Source organism: Salmo salar, chromosome ssa23 (genome assembly GCF_905237065.1).
Source record: "Salmo salar chromosome ssa23, Ssal_v3.1, whole genome shotgun sequence".
Taxonomy (NCBI): domain Eukaryota; kingdom Metazoa; phylum Chordata; class Actinopteri; order Salmoniformes; family Salmonidae; genus Salmo; species Salmo salar.
The window spans coordinates 12,356,288-12,378,774 of record NC_059464.1 but is presented as its reverse complement, the minus strand read 5'-3'; the positions used below and the strand labels follow the sequence as shown (position 1 = coordinate 12,378,774).

At 42.0% G+C, this 22,487-nt stretch overlaps 1 protein-coding gene across 1 annotated transcript in view; it reads right to left on the bottom strand.

The window, feature by feature from the left end:
• The window catches only part of igfbp-3a2 (insulin-like growth factor binding protein 3 paralog A2), a 55,467-nt gene that overhangs the window by 13,361 nt on the left and 19,619 nt on the right, over positions 1–22,487 (bottom strand). The window contains 2 exon segments of the mRNA NM_001279157.1: positions 17,799–17,918; positions 18,626–18,900. Of these exon segments, the coding sequence (NP_001266086.1) occupies positions 17,799–17,918; positions 18,626–18,900 (395 nt within the window).

Genomic DNA, 22,487 nt, shown 5'->3' with positions numbered 1-22,487 from the left:
GCAGAGTGAAGGAAAAGCAGCCAACATGTGCTCAGCATATGTAGGAACTCCTTCAAGACTGTTGGAAAAGCATTCCAGTTGAAGCTGGTTGAGAGAATGCTAAGAGTGTGGAAAGCTGTCATCAAGGCAAAGGGTGGCTACTTCGAAGAATCTAAAATCTAAAATCATATTTAGATTTTTTTAAACACTTTTTTAGTTACTACATGATTCCGTATGTGTTATTTCATAGTTTTGATGTCTTCACATTATTCCATAATGTAGAAAATAGTTCAAATAAAGAAAAATACTTTGCTGGTGACACTGCCTGTGATTTATTTAAGAAATCTAGGCACACTTAACCAGCGTGGCTACCACAGCATTCTGCAGTGATACGCCATCCCATCTGGTTTGCGCTTAGTGGGACTATAATTTATTTTTCAACAGGACAAATACCCAACACACCTCCAGGCTGTGTAAGGGCTATTTGACCAAGAAGGAGAGTGATGGAGTGCTGCATCAGATGACCTGGCCTCCACAATTACCCGACCTCAACCCAATTGAGATGGTTTGGGATGAGTTGGACCGCAGAGTGAAGGAAAAGCAGCCAACAAGTGCTCAGCATATGTCGGAACTCCTTCAAGACTGTTGGAAAAGCATTCCAGGTGAAGCTGGCTGAGAGAATGCCAAGAGTGTGCAAAGCTGTCTTCAAGGCAAAGGGTGGCTACTGGTTCATGGTTTCTACATGATTCCATATGTGCTGCTTCATAGTTTTGATGGCTTCACTATTACTATAATGTAGCAAACAATAAAAATAAAGAAAAACCCTTGAATAATTAGGTGTGTCCAAACTTTTGGCTGGTACTGTGTATGCAGGTTGATGTCAAGTGACTATGCATAGATAATAAACAGTGAGTAGCAGCAGCATAAAAAAAGGTGGGGTCAATGTAAATAGTCGGGGTAGCCATTTGATTGGCTGTTCAGCAGTCTTATGGCTTGGGGGTAAAAGCTTTTAAGGAGGCTTTTGGAGCTAGACTTGGCATTTTGGAAATTTTTAGGGACTTCCTCTGACACCGCTTGGTATAGAGGTCCAGGATGCCAGGAAGCTTGGCCCCGGTGATACTGGGCCGTACACACTACCCTCTGTTGCGCCTTGCAGTCGGATGCCGAGCAGTTGCCATACCAGGCGGAGATACAACCAGTCAGGATGCTCTCGATGATGCAGCTGTAGACCTTTTTGAGGATCTGAGGACCCATACCAAATCTTTTCAGTCTCCTGAGGGAGAAGAGGCATTGTCATGCCCTCTTCATGACTGTCTTGGTGTGTTTGGACATGATACTTTGTTGGTGATTTGGACACCAAGAAACTTGAGGCTCTCGACCTGCTCCTCTATAGCCTCGTTGATGAGTATGTGGGCGTGTTAGGCCCTCCTTTTCCTGTAGTCCACGATCATCTTCTTTGTCTTGATTACGTTGAGGGAGAGGCTGTTGTCCTGACACTACACTGCCAGGTCTCTGACTTCCTCCCTGTAGGCTGTCTCATCGTTGTCGGTGATCAGGCCTACCACCATTGTGTCATCTGCAAACTTAATGATTGTGTTGGAGTCATGCTTGGCCACGGAGTTGTGGGTGAACAGGATGTACAAGAGGGAGCTAAGCACTTACCCCTGAAAGGCACCATGTTGAGGAACAGCTTGGCAGATTTGATGTTGCCTACCCTTACAACTTGGGGGTGGCCCGTCAGGAATTCCAGGATCCAGTTGCAGAAAGAGGTCTTTTTTCCCAGTGTCCTTAGCTAAGTGATGGACTTTGAGAGCACTATGGTGTTGAATGCTGAGCTGTAGTCAATGAACAGCATTCTCACATAGGTGTTCCTTTCGTAGCCTTCCCTGTGGCTCAGTTGGTAGAGCATGGTGTTTGCAACGCCAGGGTTGTGGGGTCGATTCCCACGGGGGGCCATCAGGAAAAAAAATGTATGAAATGAAATGTATGCATTCACTACTGTAAGTCGCTCTGGATAAGAGCATCTGCTAAATGACTAAAATGTAAAATGTACTGGTGGGAAAGGGCAGTGTGGAAAGCTGTCATCAAGGCAAAGGGTGTCTACTTCGAAAAATCTAAAATCATATTTTGTAAACTTGTTTTAGTTACTACATGATTCCATATGTGTTATTTCATAGTTTTGATGTTTTGACATTATTCCATAATGTAGAAAATAGTTAAAATAAAGAACAACACTTTGCTGGTGACACTGTCTGTGATTTATTTAAAATTCTAGGCACACTTAACCAGCGTGGCTACCACAGCATTCTGCAGTGATACGCTATCCCATCTGGTTTGCGCTTAGTGGGACTATAATTTATTTTCAACAGGACAAATACCCAACACACCTCCAGGCTGTGTAAGGGCTATTTGACCAAGAAGGAGAGTGATGGAGTGCTGGACCAGATGACCTGGCATCCACATTCACCTGACCTCAACCCAGTTGAGATGGTTTGCGATGAGTTGGACTGCAGAGTGAAGGAAAAGCAGCCAACAAGTGCTCAGCATATGTCGGAACTCCTTCAAGACTGTTGGAAAAGCATTCCAGGTGAAGCTGGCTGAGAGAATGCCAAGAGTGTGCAAAGCTGTCTTCAAGGCAAAGGGTGGCTACTGGTTCATGGTTTCTACATGATTCCATATGTGCTGCTTCATAGTTTTGATGGCTTCACTATTACTATAATGTAGCAAACAATAAAAATAAAGAAAAACCCTTGAATAATTAGGTGTGTCCAAACTTTTGGCTGGTACTGTGTATGCAGGTTGATGTCAAGTGACTATGCATAGATAATAAACAGTGAGTAGCAGCAGCATAAAAAAAGGTGGGGTCAATGTAAATAGTCGGGGTAGCCATAGCCAATTTTTAGGGACTTCCTCTGACACCGCTTGGTATAGAGGTCCAGGATGCCAGGAAGCTTGGCCCCGGTGATACTGGGCCGTACACACTACCCTCTGTTGCGCCTTGCAGTCGGATGCCGAGCAGTTGCCATACCAGGCGGAGATACAACCAGTCAGGATGCTCTCGATGATGCAGCTGTAGACCTTTTTGAGGATCTGAGGACCCATACCAAATCTTTTCAGTCTCCTGAGGGAGAAGAGGCATTGTCATGCCCTCTTCATGACTGTCTTGGTGTGTTTGGACATGATACTTTGTTGGTGATTTGGACACCAAGAAACTTGAGGCTCTCGACCTGCTCCTCTATAGCCCCGTTGATGAGTATGTGGGCGTGTTACACTACACTGCCAGGTCTCTGACTTCCTCCCTGACTTCCTCCCAGGTCTCATCGCTGTCGGTGATCAGGCCTACCACCGTTGTGTCATCTGCAAACTTGATGATGGTGTTGGAGTCAAATCAAATGAAAATGTATTTGTCACGTGTGCCGAATACAACAGGTGTAGACCTTACAGTGAAATGCTTACTTACAGTGCCTTGCGAAAGTATTCGGCCCCCTTGAACTTTTCGACCTTTTGCCACATTTCAGGCTTCAAACATAAAGATATAAAACTGTAATTTTTTGTGAAGAATCAACAACAAATGGGACACAATTATGAAGTGGAACGAAATTTATTGGATATTTCAAACTTTTTTAACAAATAAAAAACTGAAAAATTGGGCTTGCAAAATTATTCAGCCCCTTTACTTTCAGTGCAGCAAACTCTCTCCAGAAGTTCAGTGAGGATCTCTGAATGATCCAATGTTGACCTAAATGACTAATGATGATAAATAGAATCCACCTGTGTGTAATCAAGTCTCCGTATAAATGCACCTGCTCTGTGATAGTCTCAGAGGTCCGTTTAAAGCGCAGAGAGCATCATGAAGAACAAGGAACACACCAGGCAGGTCCGAGATACTGTTGTGGAGAAGTTTAAAGCCGGATTTGGATACAAAAAGATTTCCCAAGCTTTAAACATCCCAAGGAGCACTGTGCAAGCGATAATATTAAAATGGAAGGAGTATCAGACCACTGCAAATCTACGAAGACCCGGCCGTCCCTCTAAACTTTCAGCTCATACAAGGAGAAGACTGATCAGAGATGCAGCCAAGAGGCCCATGATCACTCTGGATGAACTGCAGAGATCTACAGCTGAGGTGGGAGACTCTGTCCATAGGACAACAGTCAGTCGTATACTGCACAAATCTGGCCTTTATGGAAGAGTGGCAAGAAGAAAGCCATTTCTTAAAGATATCCATAAAAAGTGTTGTTTAAAGTTTGCCACTAGCCACCTGGGAGACACACCAAACATGTGGAAGAAGGTGCTCTGGTCAGATGAAACCAAAATCAAACTTTTTGGCAACAATGCAAAACGTTATGTTTGGCGTAAAAGCAACACAGCTCATCACCCTGAACACACCATCCCCACTGTCAAACATGGTGGTGGCAGCATCATGGTTTGGGCCTGCTTTTCTTCAGCAGGGGCAGGGAAGATGGTTAAAATTGATGGGAAGATGGATGGAGCCAAATACAGGACCATTCTGGAAGAAAACCTGATGGAGTCTGCAAAAGACCTGAGACTGGGACGGAGATTTGTCTTCCAACAAGACAATGATCCAAAACATAAAGCAAAATCTACAATGGAATGGTTCACAAATAAACATATCCAGGTGTTAGAATGGCCAAGTCAAAGTCCAGACCTGAATCCAATCGAGAATCTGTGGAAAGAACTGAAAACTGCTGTTCACAAACGCTCTCCATCCAACCTCACTGAGCTCGAGCTGTTTTGCAAGGAGGAATGGGCAAAAATTTCAGTCTCTCGATGTGCAAAACTGATAGAGACATACCCCAAGCGACTTACAGCTGTAATCGCAGCAAAAGGTGGCGCTACAAAGTATTAACTTAAGGGGGCTGAATAATTTTGCAAGCCCAATTTTTCAGTTTTTTATTTGTTAAAAAAGTTTGAAATATCCAATAAATTTCGTTCCACTTCATGATTGTGTCCCACTTGTTGTTGATTCTTCACAAAAAATTACAGTTTTATATCTTTATGTTTGAAGCCTGAAATGTGGCAAAAGGTCGAAAAGTTCAAGGGGGCCGAATACTTTTGCAAGGCACTGTACATGCTCTAACCAATAGTGTGAAAAAAAAGGTATGTGTGTGTGTGTGTGTGTGTGTGTGTGTGTGTGTGTGTGTGTGTAGGTAAGTAAAGAAATAACGCAACAGTAAAAAGACATTTGAAAATAAGAGTGGGGGGGTGGGGGGGGGGCACAATGCAAATAGTCCGGGTAAGGTAGAGCAGCGTGGCAGATGTGTTGCTACCTACCCTCACCACCTGGGGGCAGCCCATCAGGAAGGCCAGGATCCAGTTGCAGAGGGAGGTGTTTAGTCCCAGGTTCCTTAGCTTAGTGACGAATTAAACATTTAGTTAACCTTTTTGTTCGCTATTTCATGACTGACATTGCACGTTTGCACATGTAAAATAACACAAATAGCTAATAAGAAGCCAGAAGAACACTTGGCTGTCACCCAGAAGTGATGTCACACTAACCTCTCACCTCTTCTCTGCAGTCAAAATGAAAGCAACTCGTTTCTGTCTGTTAATTTGTTGTGTTTTAAAAGGTTTCTAACGTGCCAATGTAAATACACATGGCAAACTGCACAGTTAATTAAAGTACTTAGCTTTAAATGCTTTATGAATGGGAAAATATATTAGACTTTACTTTGACTGCATATAATTCATACATAGACCCTTCATGTGTGCGTTATAGACCAGTATGACCAATTTACCCCTAATTGGTATGTGGAGGAGGGCTGTTAATGATTTCCTAAAGAATTAGGATATGACCCTCAACTACACAATTTGATAGGTAAAATTTACCCTGAGAATTCGACCCTGTGGAGATCTTCATGCACCATTGACCTCAGTGAGAAGGAGAAATTAAGTCACAGGCTTATTTCAGGCAATGGGGGAAATGGGGCTAGTATGCTAAAGCGCATTCGGAAAGTATTCAGACCCCTTACCATTTTACACATTTTGTTACGTTACAGCCTTACTCTAAAATGTATTACATTAAAAAAATGTTGTCATCAATCTACACACAATACCCCATAATGACAAAGCAAAAACAGGTTTTGAGAAAACAGAAATACCTTATTTACATAAGTATTCAGACCTTTTGCTATGAGACACAAAATTGAGCTCAGATGCATCCTGTTTCCATTGATCATCCTTGAGATGTTTCTACAACTTGATGGAGTCCACATGGGTGAAGGTTCACCTTCCAACAGGACAACAACCCTAAGCACACAGCCAAGACAACACAGGAGTGGCTTCGGGACATGTCTCTGAATGTCCTTGAGTGGCCCAGCCAGAGACCGGACTTGAATTCGATCAAACATCTCTGGAGAGACCAGACAATAGCTGTGTAGCAACGCTCCCCATCCAACCTGACAGACCTTGAGAGGATCTGCAGAGAAGAATGGGATAAACTCCCCAAATACAGATGTGCCAAGCTTGTAGCGTCATACCAAAGAAGACTCAAGGCTTTAATCGCTACTGAAGGTGCTTCAACAAAGTGCTGAGTAAAGGGTCTGAATACTTATGTAAATTATATTATTTCCGCTTTTTTTTGTTGATATAAATTTGCTAACATTTCTAAAAAACTGTTTTTCCTTTGTCATTACGGGGTATTGTGTGTAGATTGATGAAGAAAAAAACCCAATTTAATCAATTTTAGAATAAGGCTGTAACGTAAAAACATTTAGAAAAAGTCAAGGGGTCTGAATACTTTCCGAATGCACTGTATATTTCAGTATCATTTTCTAAACGTGTTTTGGCCTTTTGCCATATTCACTAACACTGGTATGACAGAAGCACACTTTTGAGAACAGTCATAATGATGACACAGCTGTCATTGTAAGGATGCATCCATTAATAAGATACCTAAATATGAGCACTTGTATAACATGACATTAATGTGCTATAGATATGCTATGGATATATTTAGTTAATCTTTAATAATGCAGTTGGGACCTGTTATAACACATTCGTGAAATGCTTACAGATGTGTAATAAATGTGCTATGGATATGCTGTCAAACAAAATCGTTACCTGTTTCTCTCACATATTTTGCAATCTGTCGATATCCTTTTGCTATGCATCTCTATCACAAATACAGTTGCTTTTTTCTCCAGGTCCTTTCTAACCCCACTTGTTGAATGATTCCCTGTGCATCAGAATGCATGGCCTAGGGGTAGCAGCTCTCTCTATCTCTCTCTCTGTTAATTGTAATCATAATAATAGATTTTATTTAAGCGCTTTTCATGTCACTTTACATACAGAAGAAAATCAGTAGGATGAAAAGCAATACAATCACACATTAAAAAAGTAACTATACAAAAGTACACTAAACATAAGTACAGACTAACCAAGGAGACCACTACACGTGACGTCAGACTAACCAAGTAGACCACTACACATGATGACAGGCTAACCATGGAGACCACAAAACACGATGACAGGCTAACCATGGAGACCACAAAACACGATGACAGGCTAACCATGGAGACCACTAAACAGGATGACAGGCTAACCATGGAGACCACTAAACATAAGGACAGACTAACCATGGAGACCACTAAACAGGATGACAGGCTAACCATGGAGACCACTAAACATAAGGACAGACTGACCATGGAGACCACTAAACAGGATGACAGGCTAACCATGGAGACCACTAAACATAAGGACAGACTAACCATGGAGACCACTAAACAGGATGACAGGCTAACCATGGAGACCACTAAACATAAGGACAGACTAACCATGGAGACCACTAAACAGGATGACAGGCTAACCATGGAGACCACTAAACATAAGGACAGACTAACCATGGAGACCACTAAACAGGATGACAGGCTAACCATGGAGACCACTAAACATAAGGACAGACTGACCATGGAGACCACTAAACAGGATGACAGGCTAACCATGGAGACCACTAAACATAAGGACAGACTAACCATGGAGACCACTAAACAGGATGACAGGCTAACCATGGAGACCACTAAACATAAGGACAGACTAACCATGGAGACCACTAAACAGGATGACAGGCTAACCATGGAGACCACTAAACATAAGGACAGACTATGTAATGGTCGTCGTAGTGAATGGACCAAGGCGCAGCGGGTACGTGAATGCTCATGTTTATTTTACAAAATAAAACACGAAAACAATGAACAGACTACAAACAGTCTTGCAGGCAACACACAGCAGTGCAAAGAACAACTTCCCACAAACCCCAAACAAAACACACCCCTCTATATAGGACATTCAATCAGAGGCAACGTGGAGCAGCTGCCTCCAATTGAAGGCCAAATCAATAAACTAAACATAGAACTACAAAGACTAGACTAGAACATAGAAATATACTAACATAGAACATAACCCAAAAACCCCAGAAAACACTAACCAAACACCACTCTACATAAACACACACCCCGAACCACATAAAACAAATACCCCCCTGCCACATTCTGACCAAACTACAATAACAAATAATCCCTTTACTGGTCAGAACGTGACAGACTAACCATGGAGACCACTAAACAGGATGGTAGGCTAACCATGGAGACCACTAAACATGATGACAGGCTAACCACGGAGATCAAAAAACATGATGACAGACTAACCAAGGAAGAGAACTACACAGAGGATAAGCTAAGACAACAGCAAATCTGGGTAAGCCTGTGTGAAGAGGTGTGTCTTTAGTGTGGACTTGAATATGTGTATGGATTGTGAGGTTCTAATATGGAGAGGCAGGGAGATCCAGGTTAATAATGTACAGTTGACCGGGGCAGCTCTAGCAGGGCAGAAATGTTACAATCTGACTTGTTGGAAAGGTGGCATCCTACGACAGGTGCCACTTTGAAAGTCATTGACATCATCAGTAAGGACATTCTACTGCCATTGTTTGTCTATGGAGATTGCATGGCTGTGTGCTCGATTTTATACACCTGTCACCAAAGGGTGTGACTGAAATAGCTGAATCCACTAATTTGAAGGGGTGTCCACATACTTTTGTATATATAGTGTTTCATTCTTGTGCAATTTATATCTATAGACTACATTGAGGTATTTTAGGCTTTCTGGCATTAGTGTGTAAGCTTAACCTGTTGGGTCTAGGGGGCAGCATTTGCACGTCTGGATAAAAAAAATGTACCCGATTTAATCTGGTTACTAATCCTACCCAGTAACTAGAATATGCATATACTTATTATATATGGATAGAAAACACTCTAAAGTTTCCAAAACTGTTTGAATGGTGTCTGTGAGTATAACAGAACTCATTTGGCAGGCAAAACCCTGAGACATTTTCTGACAGGAAGTGGATACCTGATGTGTTGTATTGACTTTAAAGCTATCCCATTGAAAAACACAGGGGTTTAGGAATATTTTGGCACTTCCTATTGCTTCCACTAGATGTCACCAGCCTTTACAAAGTGTTTTGAGTCTTCTGGAGGGAGATCTGACCGAACAAGAGCCATGGAACGGTGATGTCCCATTAGACACCTGGCGCGCTACTTCATGTTGGGTACCCTCGTTCCAATACGTTATAAAAGGCTATGCATTCGTCCACCTTGAATATTATTCATGTTCTGGTTAAAAAAGGCCCTAATGATTTATGCTATACAACGTTTGACATGTTTGAACGAACGGAAATATATTTTTTCCCCTCGTTCATGACGAGAAGTCCGGCTGGCTTACATCATGTGCTAACGAGACGGAGATTTTTGGACATAAATGATGAGCTGTTTTGAACAAAACTACATTCGTTATGGACCTGTGATACCTGGAAGTGACATCTGATGAAGAGAATCAAAGGTAATGGATTATTTACATAGTATTTTCGATTTTAGATCTCCCCAACATGACGTCTAGTCTGTATCGCAACGCGTATTTTTCTGGGCACAGTGCTCAGATTATTGCAAAGTGTGATTTCCCAGTAAGGTTATTTTTAAATCTGGCAAGTTGATTGCGTTCAAAAGATGTAAATCTATAATTCTTTAAATGACAATATAATATTTTACCAATGTTTTCTAATTTTAATTATTTAATTTGTGACGCTGACTTGACTGCCGGTTATTGGAGGGAAACGATTTCCTCAACATCAATGCCATAGTAAAACGCTGTTTTTGTATATAAATATGAACTTGATAGAACTAAAAATGCATGCATTGTCTAACATAATGTCCTAGGAGTGTCATCTGATGGAGATTGTAAAAGGTTAGTGTATCATTTTAGCTGGTTTTATGGTTTTGGTGACCCTGTCTTTGACTTGACAAAACATTACACACAACTCTTGTAAATGTACTGTCCTAACATACTCTAAATTTATGCTTTCGCCGTAAAACCTTTTTGAAATCGTAAAACGTGGTTAGATTAAGGAGATGTTTATCTTTCAAATGGTGTAACATAGTTGTATTTTTGAAAAATTTGAATTTTGACATTTATTTGGATTCAAATTTGCCGCTCTTGAAATGCACCTGCTGTTGATGGAGTGCACCACAGTTGGCACGCTAGCGTCCCACCTAGCCCCAATTAAGGGCCTAACTATACACGCGCCAAATAGCCTACACACCAATCGCCAAATGCTTTTGTGAGCAGGCAGAAAATGTTAGCGTCATTCACGTAGGCAAAAAGGATAACGTCAGAGTATAATTCAATAAGAGAAAAGCTGTGAAACGGAGAGTTGAAAATAAAGCGAAGGGAGAAAAGTAATTCCAGAAAAGTAATGTTCAGGAAAGATTTGGTGAAGTGGTAAAAGAGGATGATGGCAGTGTCGGCTATGTTATGTGTGATGAATGTTATATGATGAATGCTATACAAATTCGACAGTCACAACACTTGGTCTTCAAATAGGGACGTTCAAGGGAACTGTAGCCTTCTGTTCATATGGGTTAAATGGAAAGTGAAATCTGACTGTAGGTCTATAACCTCTCACATAGACTTAATATTAACTCCTACAGAATTAAGCATTTCTTGCAGTAAAATGATATGCCAAATGTTAGCAAAATGTTGACTAGAGAACAGAAGTGGAAAGATATGATTTATTTCTTTCAGTATCTTGAGAGAATGTGAACGCTCAGTTAGATACCGTCTGTAGAGGTGCTATCTTATCAGCATCATAAACGCTGATTATATTTCAACCACTTAAAATAAGCATCCAAGCCAAACTGCAATCTTATCAGAAACATGTTGGGTCATTTTCACAGCTTTCTATTTCCTTACAACTCTTGGACATTTTTCAGAGAAAATCTTTGACGTTTTTTTTGTTGTTATTGCATTTTCTCCCAGGTCCCAAACATCTGCTCCGCGAAAGAAGATAACAGAGAAACTTAACTGATGTCAACTACATTGAAGCATTCATTCTATTCATCTGGTGAGCAAGGGTTTATTTAGTCTTCTAGGGCAACATATAATGACAGAAGAGAAGCGGCACGTATGTAATTATAGACAAGTTGACTAACAAATAGCCTACAAAAATTTTGAAAATTATAAGCAGAAACTAAATCCGGCAAAATAAATCCTGCACCCCCTGTCAAAAAATTGTTCCGCTGTCTTTGACTGTACCCTACTGCACATTTTCTGTATTAGCGGGTTAGGGTTGGGTGCGGGCATCAGATTTTCACTTCATCACATACTGTGCATTTGGAAAGTATTCAGACAACTAGACTTTTCCACATATTGTTATGTTACAGCCGTATTCTAAAATGGATTAAATTGGGGGTTTTTCCCTCATCAATTTACACACAATACCCCATAATGACAAAGAAAAAACAGTTTTTTTGCAAGTTTATTACAAATAAAAACCTGAAATATCACATTTACATAAGTATTCAGACCCTTTATTCAGTACTTTGTCGAAGCACCTTTGGCAGCGATTACAGACTTGAGTGTTCTTGCGTATGATGCTACAAGCTTGGCACACCTGTATTTGGGGAGTTTCTCCCATTATTCTCTGCAGATCCACTCAAGCGCTGTCAGGTTGGATGGGGAGCATCGCTGCACAGCTATTTTCAGGTCTCTCCAGAGATGTTCGATCGCGTTCAAGTTCGAGGTCTGAATGTCAAGGACATTCAGAGACTTGTCCCGGAGCCAGTTTTGCGTTGTCCATGCTGTGTGCTTAGGGTCATTGTCCTGTTGGAAGGTGAACCTTCGCCCCAGTCTGAGGTCCTGATCACTCTGAATCAGGTTTTCATCAAGGATCTCTCTGTACATTGCTCCGTTCATCTTTCCCTCGATCCTGCCTAGTCTCCTAGTCCATGAAAAACATCCCCACAGCATGACTCTATGCTTCACCGTAGGGATGGTGCCAGGTTTCCTCCAGATGTGATGCTTGGCATTCAGGCCAAAAAATGGACAAAAATGGACAAAAAATGAGTTTTTCTGTGTTTTTCTACATTTCTAAGTGACCCCAAACTTTGAACAGTAGTAAAAGTATTCAGACCCTTTGCTATGAGACTCGAAATTGAGCTCAGGTGCATCTTGTTTCCATTGATCATCATTGAGATGTTCCTACAACTTAATTGGAATCCACCTGTTGTAAATTCAATTGATTGGACATGATTTGGAAATGCACACAACTGTCTATATAAGGTCTCACAGTTGACAATGCAGGTCAGAGCAAAAAACAATCCATGAGGTCGAAGGAACTGTACGTGGAGCTCAGAGACAAGATTGTATCGAGGCACAGATCTGGGGAAGGCTACCAAATCATTTCTGCAGCATTAAAGATCCCCAAGAACACATTGGCCTCCATCATTCTTAAATGGAGAAGTTTGGAACCAGACTCTTCCTAGACTCTTCCTAAAGCTGACCGCCCGACCAAACTGAGCAATTGTGAGGAAGGGCCTTGGTTAGGGAGGTTACAAAGAACCTGATGGTCACTCTGACAGACCTCCAGAGTTCATCTGTGGAGATGGGAGAACCTTCCAGAAGGACAACCAGCTCTGCAGCACTCCACCAACCAGGCCTTTATGGTAGAGTGGCCAGACGGAAGCCACTCCTCATTAAAAGGCACATGACAGCCCGCTTGGAGTTTGCCAAAAGGCACCTAAAGACTCTCAGACCATGAGAAACAAGATTCTCTGTTCTGACGAGTTTCAGAAGAAAGGTCTTTGTTTCTGGACATTTTGAGCCTGAAATCGAACCCACAAATGCTGATGCTCCAGATACTCAACTAGTCTAAGGAAGGCCAGTTTTATTGCTTCTTTAATCAGAACAACAGTTTTCAGCTGTGCTTACATAATTGCAAAAGGGTTTTCTAATGATCAATTAGCCTTTTAAAATGATCAACTTGGATTAGCTAACACAACATTCCATTGGAACACAAGAGTGATGGTTGCTGTTAATGGGCCTCTTTATTCCTATTTAGATATTTCATTAAAAATCATCCGTTTTCTGCTACAATAGTCATTTACAACATTATTGATGTCTACACTGTATTTCTGATCTATTTTATGTTATTTTAATGGACAAAAAAAAATTGCTTTTCTTTCAAAAACAAGGACATTTCTAAGTGACCCCAAACTTTTGAACGGTAGTGTATGTAAATAGGGTATTTCTGTTTTGTGTTTTTTAGAAATAAAAAATGTCTAGGAACGTGTTTTCGCTGTGTCATTATGGGGTATTACAGTATGAGTAGATTGATGAGGAAAAATACTTATTTCATCAATATTAAAATAAGGCTGTAATGTAAGAAAATGTGGAAAAAGTAAAGGTGTCTGAATACTTTCCGAATGCACTGTATAGTCAGGTGGTTGCAGATGGGTTATTAGCAATTGCGGTCGGGTGCTGGTGAACAAACAGCTGACCCTCACACCACTAACACACACACACACACACACACACACACACACACACACACACACACACACACACACACACACACACACACACAATTCCATGACTCTACTCCCTCCCTCCTTCCTTCTTTCCATTCCTCTCTTCCCATTCTTTCTAATCCCCCCCTCCTTTCTCCTTTTCTCAGTAATGTCACTCAAGTCTAGACTGTTCACACGGTCTCCTCTTCACTGTGTTTTCCGGTCTTAAACGTCTGGAACACACCATGACCGCACATTCCCCTCGATTGGTATACCACAACACCCCTGCCGGCTCGCCCGTACCTCTAGCACTACCCCCTATTCCCCTGCGCCCTACTCCCCTCTATCTATCCACACCGAGGGGGGCTGGAGCACGACTTAACATTTACAGATTCATATAAACTCCCACCCAGTCATCTGAGGGACACATGTTTCTAAGAGAACATCTTAGTAGGACAAAGGTTAACAGACAGAGAGGCCAGGCTATAGAAGCTACAGAGAGACAATGAGAGACAGAGAGAGACCAGGCCACATAGTACTCGTAGCAGGGCTCTACAGTGAGACCATTTTACACGCCTATGCACCTAAAATAGATGTGTTTGAACTGAGAAAGTAAAGTTTGAGCACATGTGCGAGTTGTGATTTATAGGAAAAACAATTGCTGCCGTAGCTATTTTCAAAGTATTTCTGCCATTTTGTTTCATAGGTGTTAGCTACTCACACAAAGAACTACGATTCCAATATAGCTATCCCACCTCGAGCAGCAACAGTTCCTGGGGGGCTTTGCGCACTGTGAGTGAAGTGCTGAAAGATACATTTTTAGAAGCGCACAGGCATAGAATTTACCCGAAAGTCTACTCAAGTTTGACTTTGTCCTCTTGACTATTTACATTGTTTTGTTAACACGCTAGGTGGTTTTTCAATGTTAGTTTGAGCTTGCTCAACTGCTAACGAAGACAGACATTGGAGAATCTCATCTCTCACAGTCAGTAGTGATGTGAAGTTCGTGAACGATTTGTTCTTTTTAATGACTATTTTTACTGACTAGTGACTCATGATTAGTTTTTCTAAGTGACTCGTTTATTTTAGTTGTACAGCAGGATTGATACATGCTCCTCTGGCTCAGCAGCTCCAGAGACGTGCTCCGAACAAAACAGCTGTCTGTCATGTATGCCCGCAGGAAAATAGATCATGCTGCAGGCAGCATAGAGAAGAACAATTCATGTTTAGAACTGATAATTGATCTCATGGTGCAAGAATGAATGCAATTCATTGATTATTTAATGTTAAGATGGACACAACTTTGTATAACCAAAACATACACAGCCTCTGCTCAATAAACTCGAACTTAAGAACAAATAATTTGGGGGGCTAAAGTTAGTGAACTATATTTTGCTTATCACCCTCATAGCAGTCAAGCAATGCATTCCTCCAACAGTCATTCTCAATCTAGTCCGGTTGCGGCCACAACTAGACCTCCTTTCAAATGTATCAAGAAATAATCGCATTTGTAATCCTAGCAATCAACAAATGTGGCCTACATTGTTTAAAGCACACTTTTACACTTGTCTCAGTCAGAAATGACAGCTCCAAAAAGCCCCCTATAATGAACAACGTGAAGGAGAGGCTTGTAGAATCATGACTCTTTAGAGTTTTCAGTTCATCGTTCGCTGATAGGGGGTCCTGCGTGCTCTGGGCATTACTAACTCAAATGAACGAAATGAGTCGAAAGGTTTGTTCTTTTGACTAAACGAGTCGAAAACTGAACGAGTCAGTAAAAAGAGTCAAACTTCCCATCACTAACAGACAGACATGCGAGTCCCACCGTTACAATGGTAACTGCCCGCCCATTAAAGGGGCAGCTAAACATTTTTGTCTCACCTAAGTGACTCAAATATTTAGTATATTGAGCAGTCTTCCTCAAACACTTTCATTGTGCTCCTAAATTTCTTTGTGTGCTCCTTACTTTTTCAATTTAGGAACGCATGCTCCTTGTAAAAAAAATCATCATGGAGCCCTGACTAGTAGGTTACTGCCATAGTGGCTACAGCCCCAATCTAACTACACTCTCTCCAACCAAACCAGACTTATACTGAGCGTCGAAATCAATTCACATATCCAACTGTCACTGCATGTACAGTGTGTGTGTGTGTGTGTGTTTTGTGTATGAAATACTTGTAATTAACTTCAGTATTCCATAGTAACATCTGAGAAAAATATCTAAAGACACTGAGGTAGCAGACTTTGTGAAAATTAATATTTGTGTCATTCTCAAAACTTTTGGCCATGACTGTATGTGCGTGTGCGTGTGGTGGGTTCCAATTGTCTCTGAGCCACGGTGATGTTAAAGGGGGGTTATAATATGACTCATTCCATTTCTCAGAATCGTCAGAGACCATTTCTCAGACCTTCTGCCACTGGGAAGTGGGATGATAGGGGTATTTACTGGGTTGGATGGTGTGTGTGTGTGGACCACCCCCCTCCATCCGTCCAGTAGGCTGTTGCATCATATCCTCTCCATATGGATAACACATTATGTAATAATATGTATTGTCATTAAATGTAATGTATTTACAATTGATATGAAGCATATTGTATGCCCAACACAAACCCAGCCTTCTGCAAATATCGGATGTATTTTCTACTCCCTCTGTTCTCCGTCAGTGTATAGACCATGGGTGGCCGACGTCTGTCCCGCCACAGACATTAAGAACAACACCAGTGGTAGTCTCTGTGTTTTCTCTAGTGAGACCTCCCATCGCCCTCACCAAAATACTTGCTTTCTTTGCTCTCCACCAGATGCATGCCAGACACACTCCTCCTCCACCACATCTAGTGTCACACACACGCTCAGACCACACTCACATCCTCTCTCTCAAACACACACTCACTTAAAGGGACATTTCTAGAATGTTCTACCTAATATTCATCATCTCAGCACCAGCCCAACATCAACATACTATATGTGAGAAATGGTTTCTATGTTTTGTAGTAAAAAAAGATGGAGGAAGATAAGTGTTCCCAATGACATCATCAAACAATTAGTAGACAATTAGTAGGCAACGCCTACTCATAATTAATTAAAATCACGATGCATACCGATGATGTCATTGGAAACACATCTTCCTGTATCTTTTTACTACAAAACATAGAATAGTGCCATTTTCACATATTATGTTGATGTTGGGGTGGTGCTGAAGACAATAGATATCAAGTTGACATTTTTGAAAATGTTCTTTAACAAATTAATTTTCTGTTCCTACACTCTCAAAAATGCTGGGTTGTTTGGTTGACCCAACTGCTGGGTTGCAGGCGTTGGGTCATTAGCTGTTGGGTTGTTTTCTTTAAAAACTTTTGGATTATTGGTGCTGGGTTATTGAGATCTGACCCAATGGGTCATATCTCAAAGACTGGAGGCGTAGTTTAGTTGGGGCGTGGCCTTCAGATAGTTATTTTTAGCCACCCATGAGCGTAAATGTCATTCCTGTTAAGCTGTTCTGCTGTATAGTCATCACATATTAAGATCAAATGTGTATAACCCGCTGCTAAGGCAACCCAGCATAACAGTAAAAAAACATCAACTGATGGTTAAATCACCCATGTTTGGGTAATCCCAATTTGTTGGGTTATTCACTCAAGTGTGTGTTCACACCCAGTGTGTGTTCTGGCCAATATTTAGTGCTAGGTTACCAAATAATAAGATGTTTTTAAACCCAGAATTGGTAAGAGTGTAGTGAGTCAGCAGAGTGCAGTTGTCGCTGTAATACCTGGTTATTATTTATGTTGATAATGCTGTTTCTGTCAAGGTAATGTCAAAGAATGCATTGGGGGGCCTGGGCGAGGTTTCTTTTCAAAGCCTGTATAATGAGTGTGTGTGTGTGTGTGTGTGTGTGTGCCCTTTTGTGGTCGTGTATGTATTTGTGTGTGTATATATAATACCTAAAGCAGAGCGAGACTCACTTGTTTTTTCTTGTAGAAGCCTTTTTTGTCACAGTTGGGGATGCGGACACCTCTGGGGATGAGCACACTGGAGATTTTAAGACTGTTCAGAATGCTCTCCATCTCTCTCCTGCATGGGTCCTGCATACACAGCACACAACACCTCAATAGAACTGTACTAACACCATACTAACACCGTACTAACACCGTACTAACACCATACTAACAGCACATAACACCTCTTTAAAACTGTACTAACACTGTACTAACAGCACATAACACCTCTATAAAACTGTATTAACACTGTACTAACACTGTAGCAACACAGTACTAACACAGTACTAACACTGTACTAACGCAGTACTAACGCCGTACTAATGCAGCACGAACACTGTAGCAACACAGTACTAACACATTACTAACATAGTACTAACACAGTACTAACACCGTAGCAACACAGTACTAACACAGTACTAACGCAGTACTAACGCAGTAAGAACACAGTGCTAACACTGTAGCAACACAGTACTAACACAGTACTAACACAATACAAACACTTTACTAAAACTGTACTAACACTGTAGCAACACTGTAGCAACAATGTAGCAACACAGTAGCAACACTGTAGAAACACAGTACTAACACAGTACTAACATGAGTGTGTTTCAGTAAAGTATGAGTGTGTGTCAGTAAACAGATGAGGGGAGGGGGTGGGTCTGTGTGTGTCAGTAAACAGGTGGGTCTCTGTATGTGTTGGGTATGGTCGTTTGTACGGTATGTGAGAAATAGGGGTGGTAGGTATTAGTTAAGTATCTATGTCCATGGTGCTAGACGGAGTCATTACTTACATACTCGGTCTCCCTCTTGTCCTCCAGAGAAAACCTGGGAATGTTGGTTTTGACTCCCCCAGATCCTGACTCCATCTTGTAGCTCTGGCTCTTCTTATTCTGCTCCTTCTTGATCACATCCAGCTTGGTGTGCAGCGGCGGTTTGGCCTCTAACGCCACTCGGTGTTCGCCGCCTCCGCCTTCAACAACAACCACACCCACCGCCATGGTCGTCATCACGGTGGCATTGGTACGCCACTCTTCCCCCGTCACCACCTTCTCCCTGCCTGCGTTCTCTGTCAAAACAACAGAAAATTATATCATGGTTTCAAAATGAAGTCCAAAAAGCTTGAGGGATAATGTGTGTTGTTAGATTTGTCATAGAGTATGACCTTTGTACTGGTAAGGAGACAGAACACTATTATATTAGCCTTAGGAAAAGTTTTACTGACATTATGGTGCTTTCAGATGCTATCAGAGTTTTCACATATAAAGTTGAAGTCGGAAGTATACATACACTTAGGTTGGAATCATTAAAACTCGTTTTTCAACCACTTTTTCAACCACAACCACTGCATGACACAAGTAACTTTACAATAATTGCTTACAGACAGATTATTTCACTTATAATTCACTGTATCACAATTGCATTGGGTCAGAAGTTTACATACACTAAGTTGACTGTGCCTTTAAACAGCTTGGGAAATTCCAGAAAATGATGTCATGGATTTAGAAGCGTCTGATAGGCTAATTGACATTTGAGTGCCTCTTTGCTTGACACATGGGAAATCTAAAGAAATCAGCCAAGAGCTCAGAAAAAAAAATTGTAGACCTCCACAAGTCTGGTTCACCCTTGGGAGCAATAACAATAGTATGCAAGTATAAACACCATGGGACCACGTAGCCAGGGTGGCAGGTAGCCTAGTGGTTAGAGCGTTGGACTAGTAACCGAAAGATTGCAAGATCAAATGCCTGACCTGACAAGATAAAATCTGTCGTTCTGCTCCTGAAAAAGGCAGTTAACCCACTGTTCCTAGGCTGTCATTGAAAATAAGAATTTGTTCTTAACTGACTTGCCTAGTTAAATAAAGATAAAATAAAATATTGCTCAGGAACTAGATGTGTTCTGTCTCCTAGAGATGAATGTACTTCGGTGCAAATCAATCCCAGAACAACAGTAAAGGACCTTGTGAAGATGCTGGAGGAAACAAAATGATCTATATCCACCGTAAAACAAGTCCTATATCAACATAAACTGAAAGGCTGCTCAGCAAGGAAGAAGCCACTGCTCCAAAACTGCCATAAAAAAGCCAGACTACGGTTTGCAACTGCACATGGGGACAAAGATTGTACTTTTTGGAGAAATGTCCTCTGGTCTGATGAAACAAAAATAGAACTGTTTGGCCATAATAACCATCGTTATGTTTGGAGGAAAAAGGGGGAGGCTTGCAAGCCGAAGAACCCCATTCCAACTGTGAAGCACGGGGTGGCAGCATCATGTTGTGGGGGTGCTTTGCTGCAGGAGGGACTGGTGCACTTCACCAAATAGATGGCATCATGAGGCGGGAAAATGATGTGGATATATTGAAGCAACATCTCAAGACATCAGTCAGGAAGTTAAAGCTTAGTCGCAAATGGGTCTTCCAAATGGACAATGACCCCAAGCATACTTCCAAAGTTGTGGCAAAATGGCTGTAGAAAATTTGTGGGCAGAACTGAAAAAGTGTGTGCGAGCAAGGAGGCCTACAAACCTGTGTCACGACTTCCACTGAAGGTGGCTCGTCTCCCTGTTCGGGAGGTGCTCGGCGGTCGTCGTCGCCGGCCTACTAGCTGCCACCGATCCATTTTTCCTTTTCGTTTGTGTCTGTCTGTTTTGTTCACACCTGTGTCTTATAGCCTTGGTTTCTCAAATGATTGCCTCGCCTGGTTCACCAACTACTTCTCTGATAGAGTTCAGTGTGTCAAAAAGGAGGGCTTGTTGTCCGGACCTCTGGCAGTCTCTATGGGTGTTCCACAGGGTTCAATTCTCGGGCCGACTCTCTTCTCTGTATACATCAATGATGTTGCTCTTGCTGCTGGTGATTGTCTGATTCCACCTCTACGCAGACGACACCATTCTGTATACTTCTGGCCCTCTTTGGACACTGTGTTAACTAACCTCCAGACAAGCTTCAATGCCATACAACACTCCTTCCGTGGCCTCCAACTGCTCTTAAATACTGGTAAAACTAAATGCATGCTATTCAATCGATCACTGCCAGCACCTGCTCGCCCGTCCAGCATCACTACTCTGGACGGCTCTGACTTAGAATACGTGGACAACTACAAATACCTGGGTGTCTGGTTAGACTGTAAACTCTCCATCCAGACTCACATTAAGCATCTCCAATCCAAAATTAAATCTAGAATCGGCTTCCTATATCGCAACAAAGCATCCTTCACTCATGCTGCCAAACACACCCTCGTAAAACTGACCATTCTACCGATCCTCGACTTCGGTGATGTCATCTATAAAATAGCCTCCAACACTGAACTCAACAAACTGGATGCAGTCTATCACAGTGCCATCCGTTTTGTCAGCAAAGCCCCATACACTAACCACCATTGCAACCTGTACGCTCTCGTTGGTTGGCCCTCGCTTCATACTCGTCGCCAAACCCACTGGCTACAGGTTATCTACAAGTCTCTGCTAGGTAAAGCCTCGCCTTATCTCAGCTCACTGGTCACCATAGCAGCACCCACTCGTAGCATGCGCTCCAGCAGGTATATCTCACTAGTCACCCCCAAAGCCAATTCCTCCTTTGGCCACATTTCCTTCCAGTTCTCTGCTGCCAATGACTGGAACGAACTGCAAAAATCCCTGAAGCTGGAGACTCATATCTCCCTCACTAGCTTTAAGCACCAGCTGTCAGAGCAGCTCACAGATCACTGCACCTGTACATAGCTCATCTGTAAACAGCCCATCTATCTACCTACCTCATCACCATACTGTATTTATTTATTTATCTATCTTGCTCCTTTGCACCCCAGTATCTATACTTGCACATTCATCTTCTGCACATCTACCACTCCAGTGTTTAATTGCTATATTGTAATTACTTCGCCCCCATGGCCTATTTATTGCCTCAACTTACCTCATTTGCACTCTGTATATATACTTTTTGTTTTCTTTTGTTCTACTGTATTATTGACTGTATGTTTTGTTTATTCCATGTGTAACTCTGTGTTGTTGTATGTGTCGAATTGCTACGCATTATCTTGGCCAGGTCGCAGTTGCAAATGAGAACTTGTTCTCAACTAGCCTACCTGGTTAAATAAAGGTGAAATAAAAATAAATACAAAATAAATTAGTTGATTTCGGTGGGTTTATTTACCCTGTGGAGAGCTTTGCGGTTGAGGGTGGTGCAGTTGCCTTACCAGGCTGTGATACAGCCCGACAGGATGCTCTCGATTGTGCATCTGTAAAGTTTGTCAGGGTTTTGAGTGACAAGCCAAATTTCTTCAGCCTCCTGAGGTTGAAGAGACGCTGTTGTGCCTTCTTCACCATTGCAGCTTGTCTGTGACGTGTACACCGAGGAACACAAAACTTTCCACCTTCTCCACTGCTGTCCTTTCAATGTGGATGGGGGGTGCTCCCTCTGCTGTTTCTTGAAGTATACAATCATCTCCTTTGTTTTGTTGATGTTGAGTGAGAGGTTGTTTTCCTGACATCACACTCTGAGTGCCCTCACCTCCTCCCTGTAGGCTGTCTCGTTGTTGTTGGTAATCAAGCCCACTACTGTTGTGTCGTCTGCAAACTTGATGATTGAGTTGGAGGCGTGCATGGCCACACAGTCGTGGGTGAACAGGGAGTACAGGAGGGGGCTGAGCACGCACCCTTGTG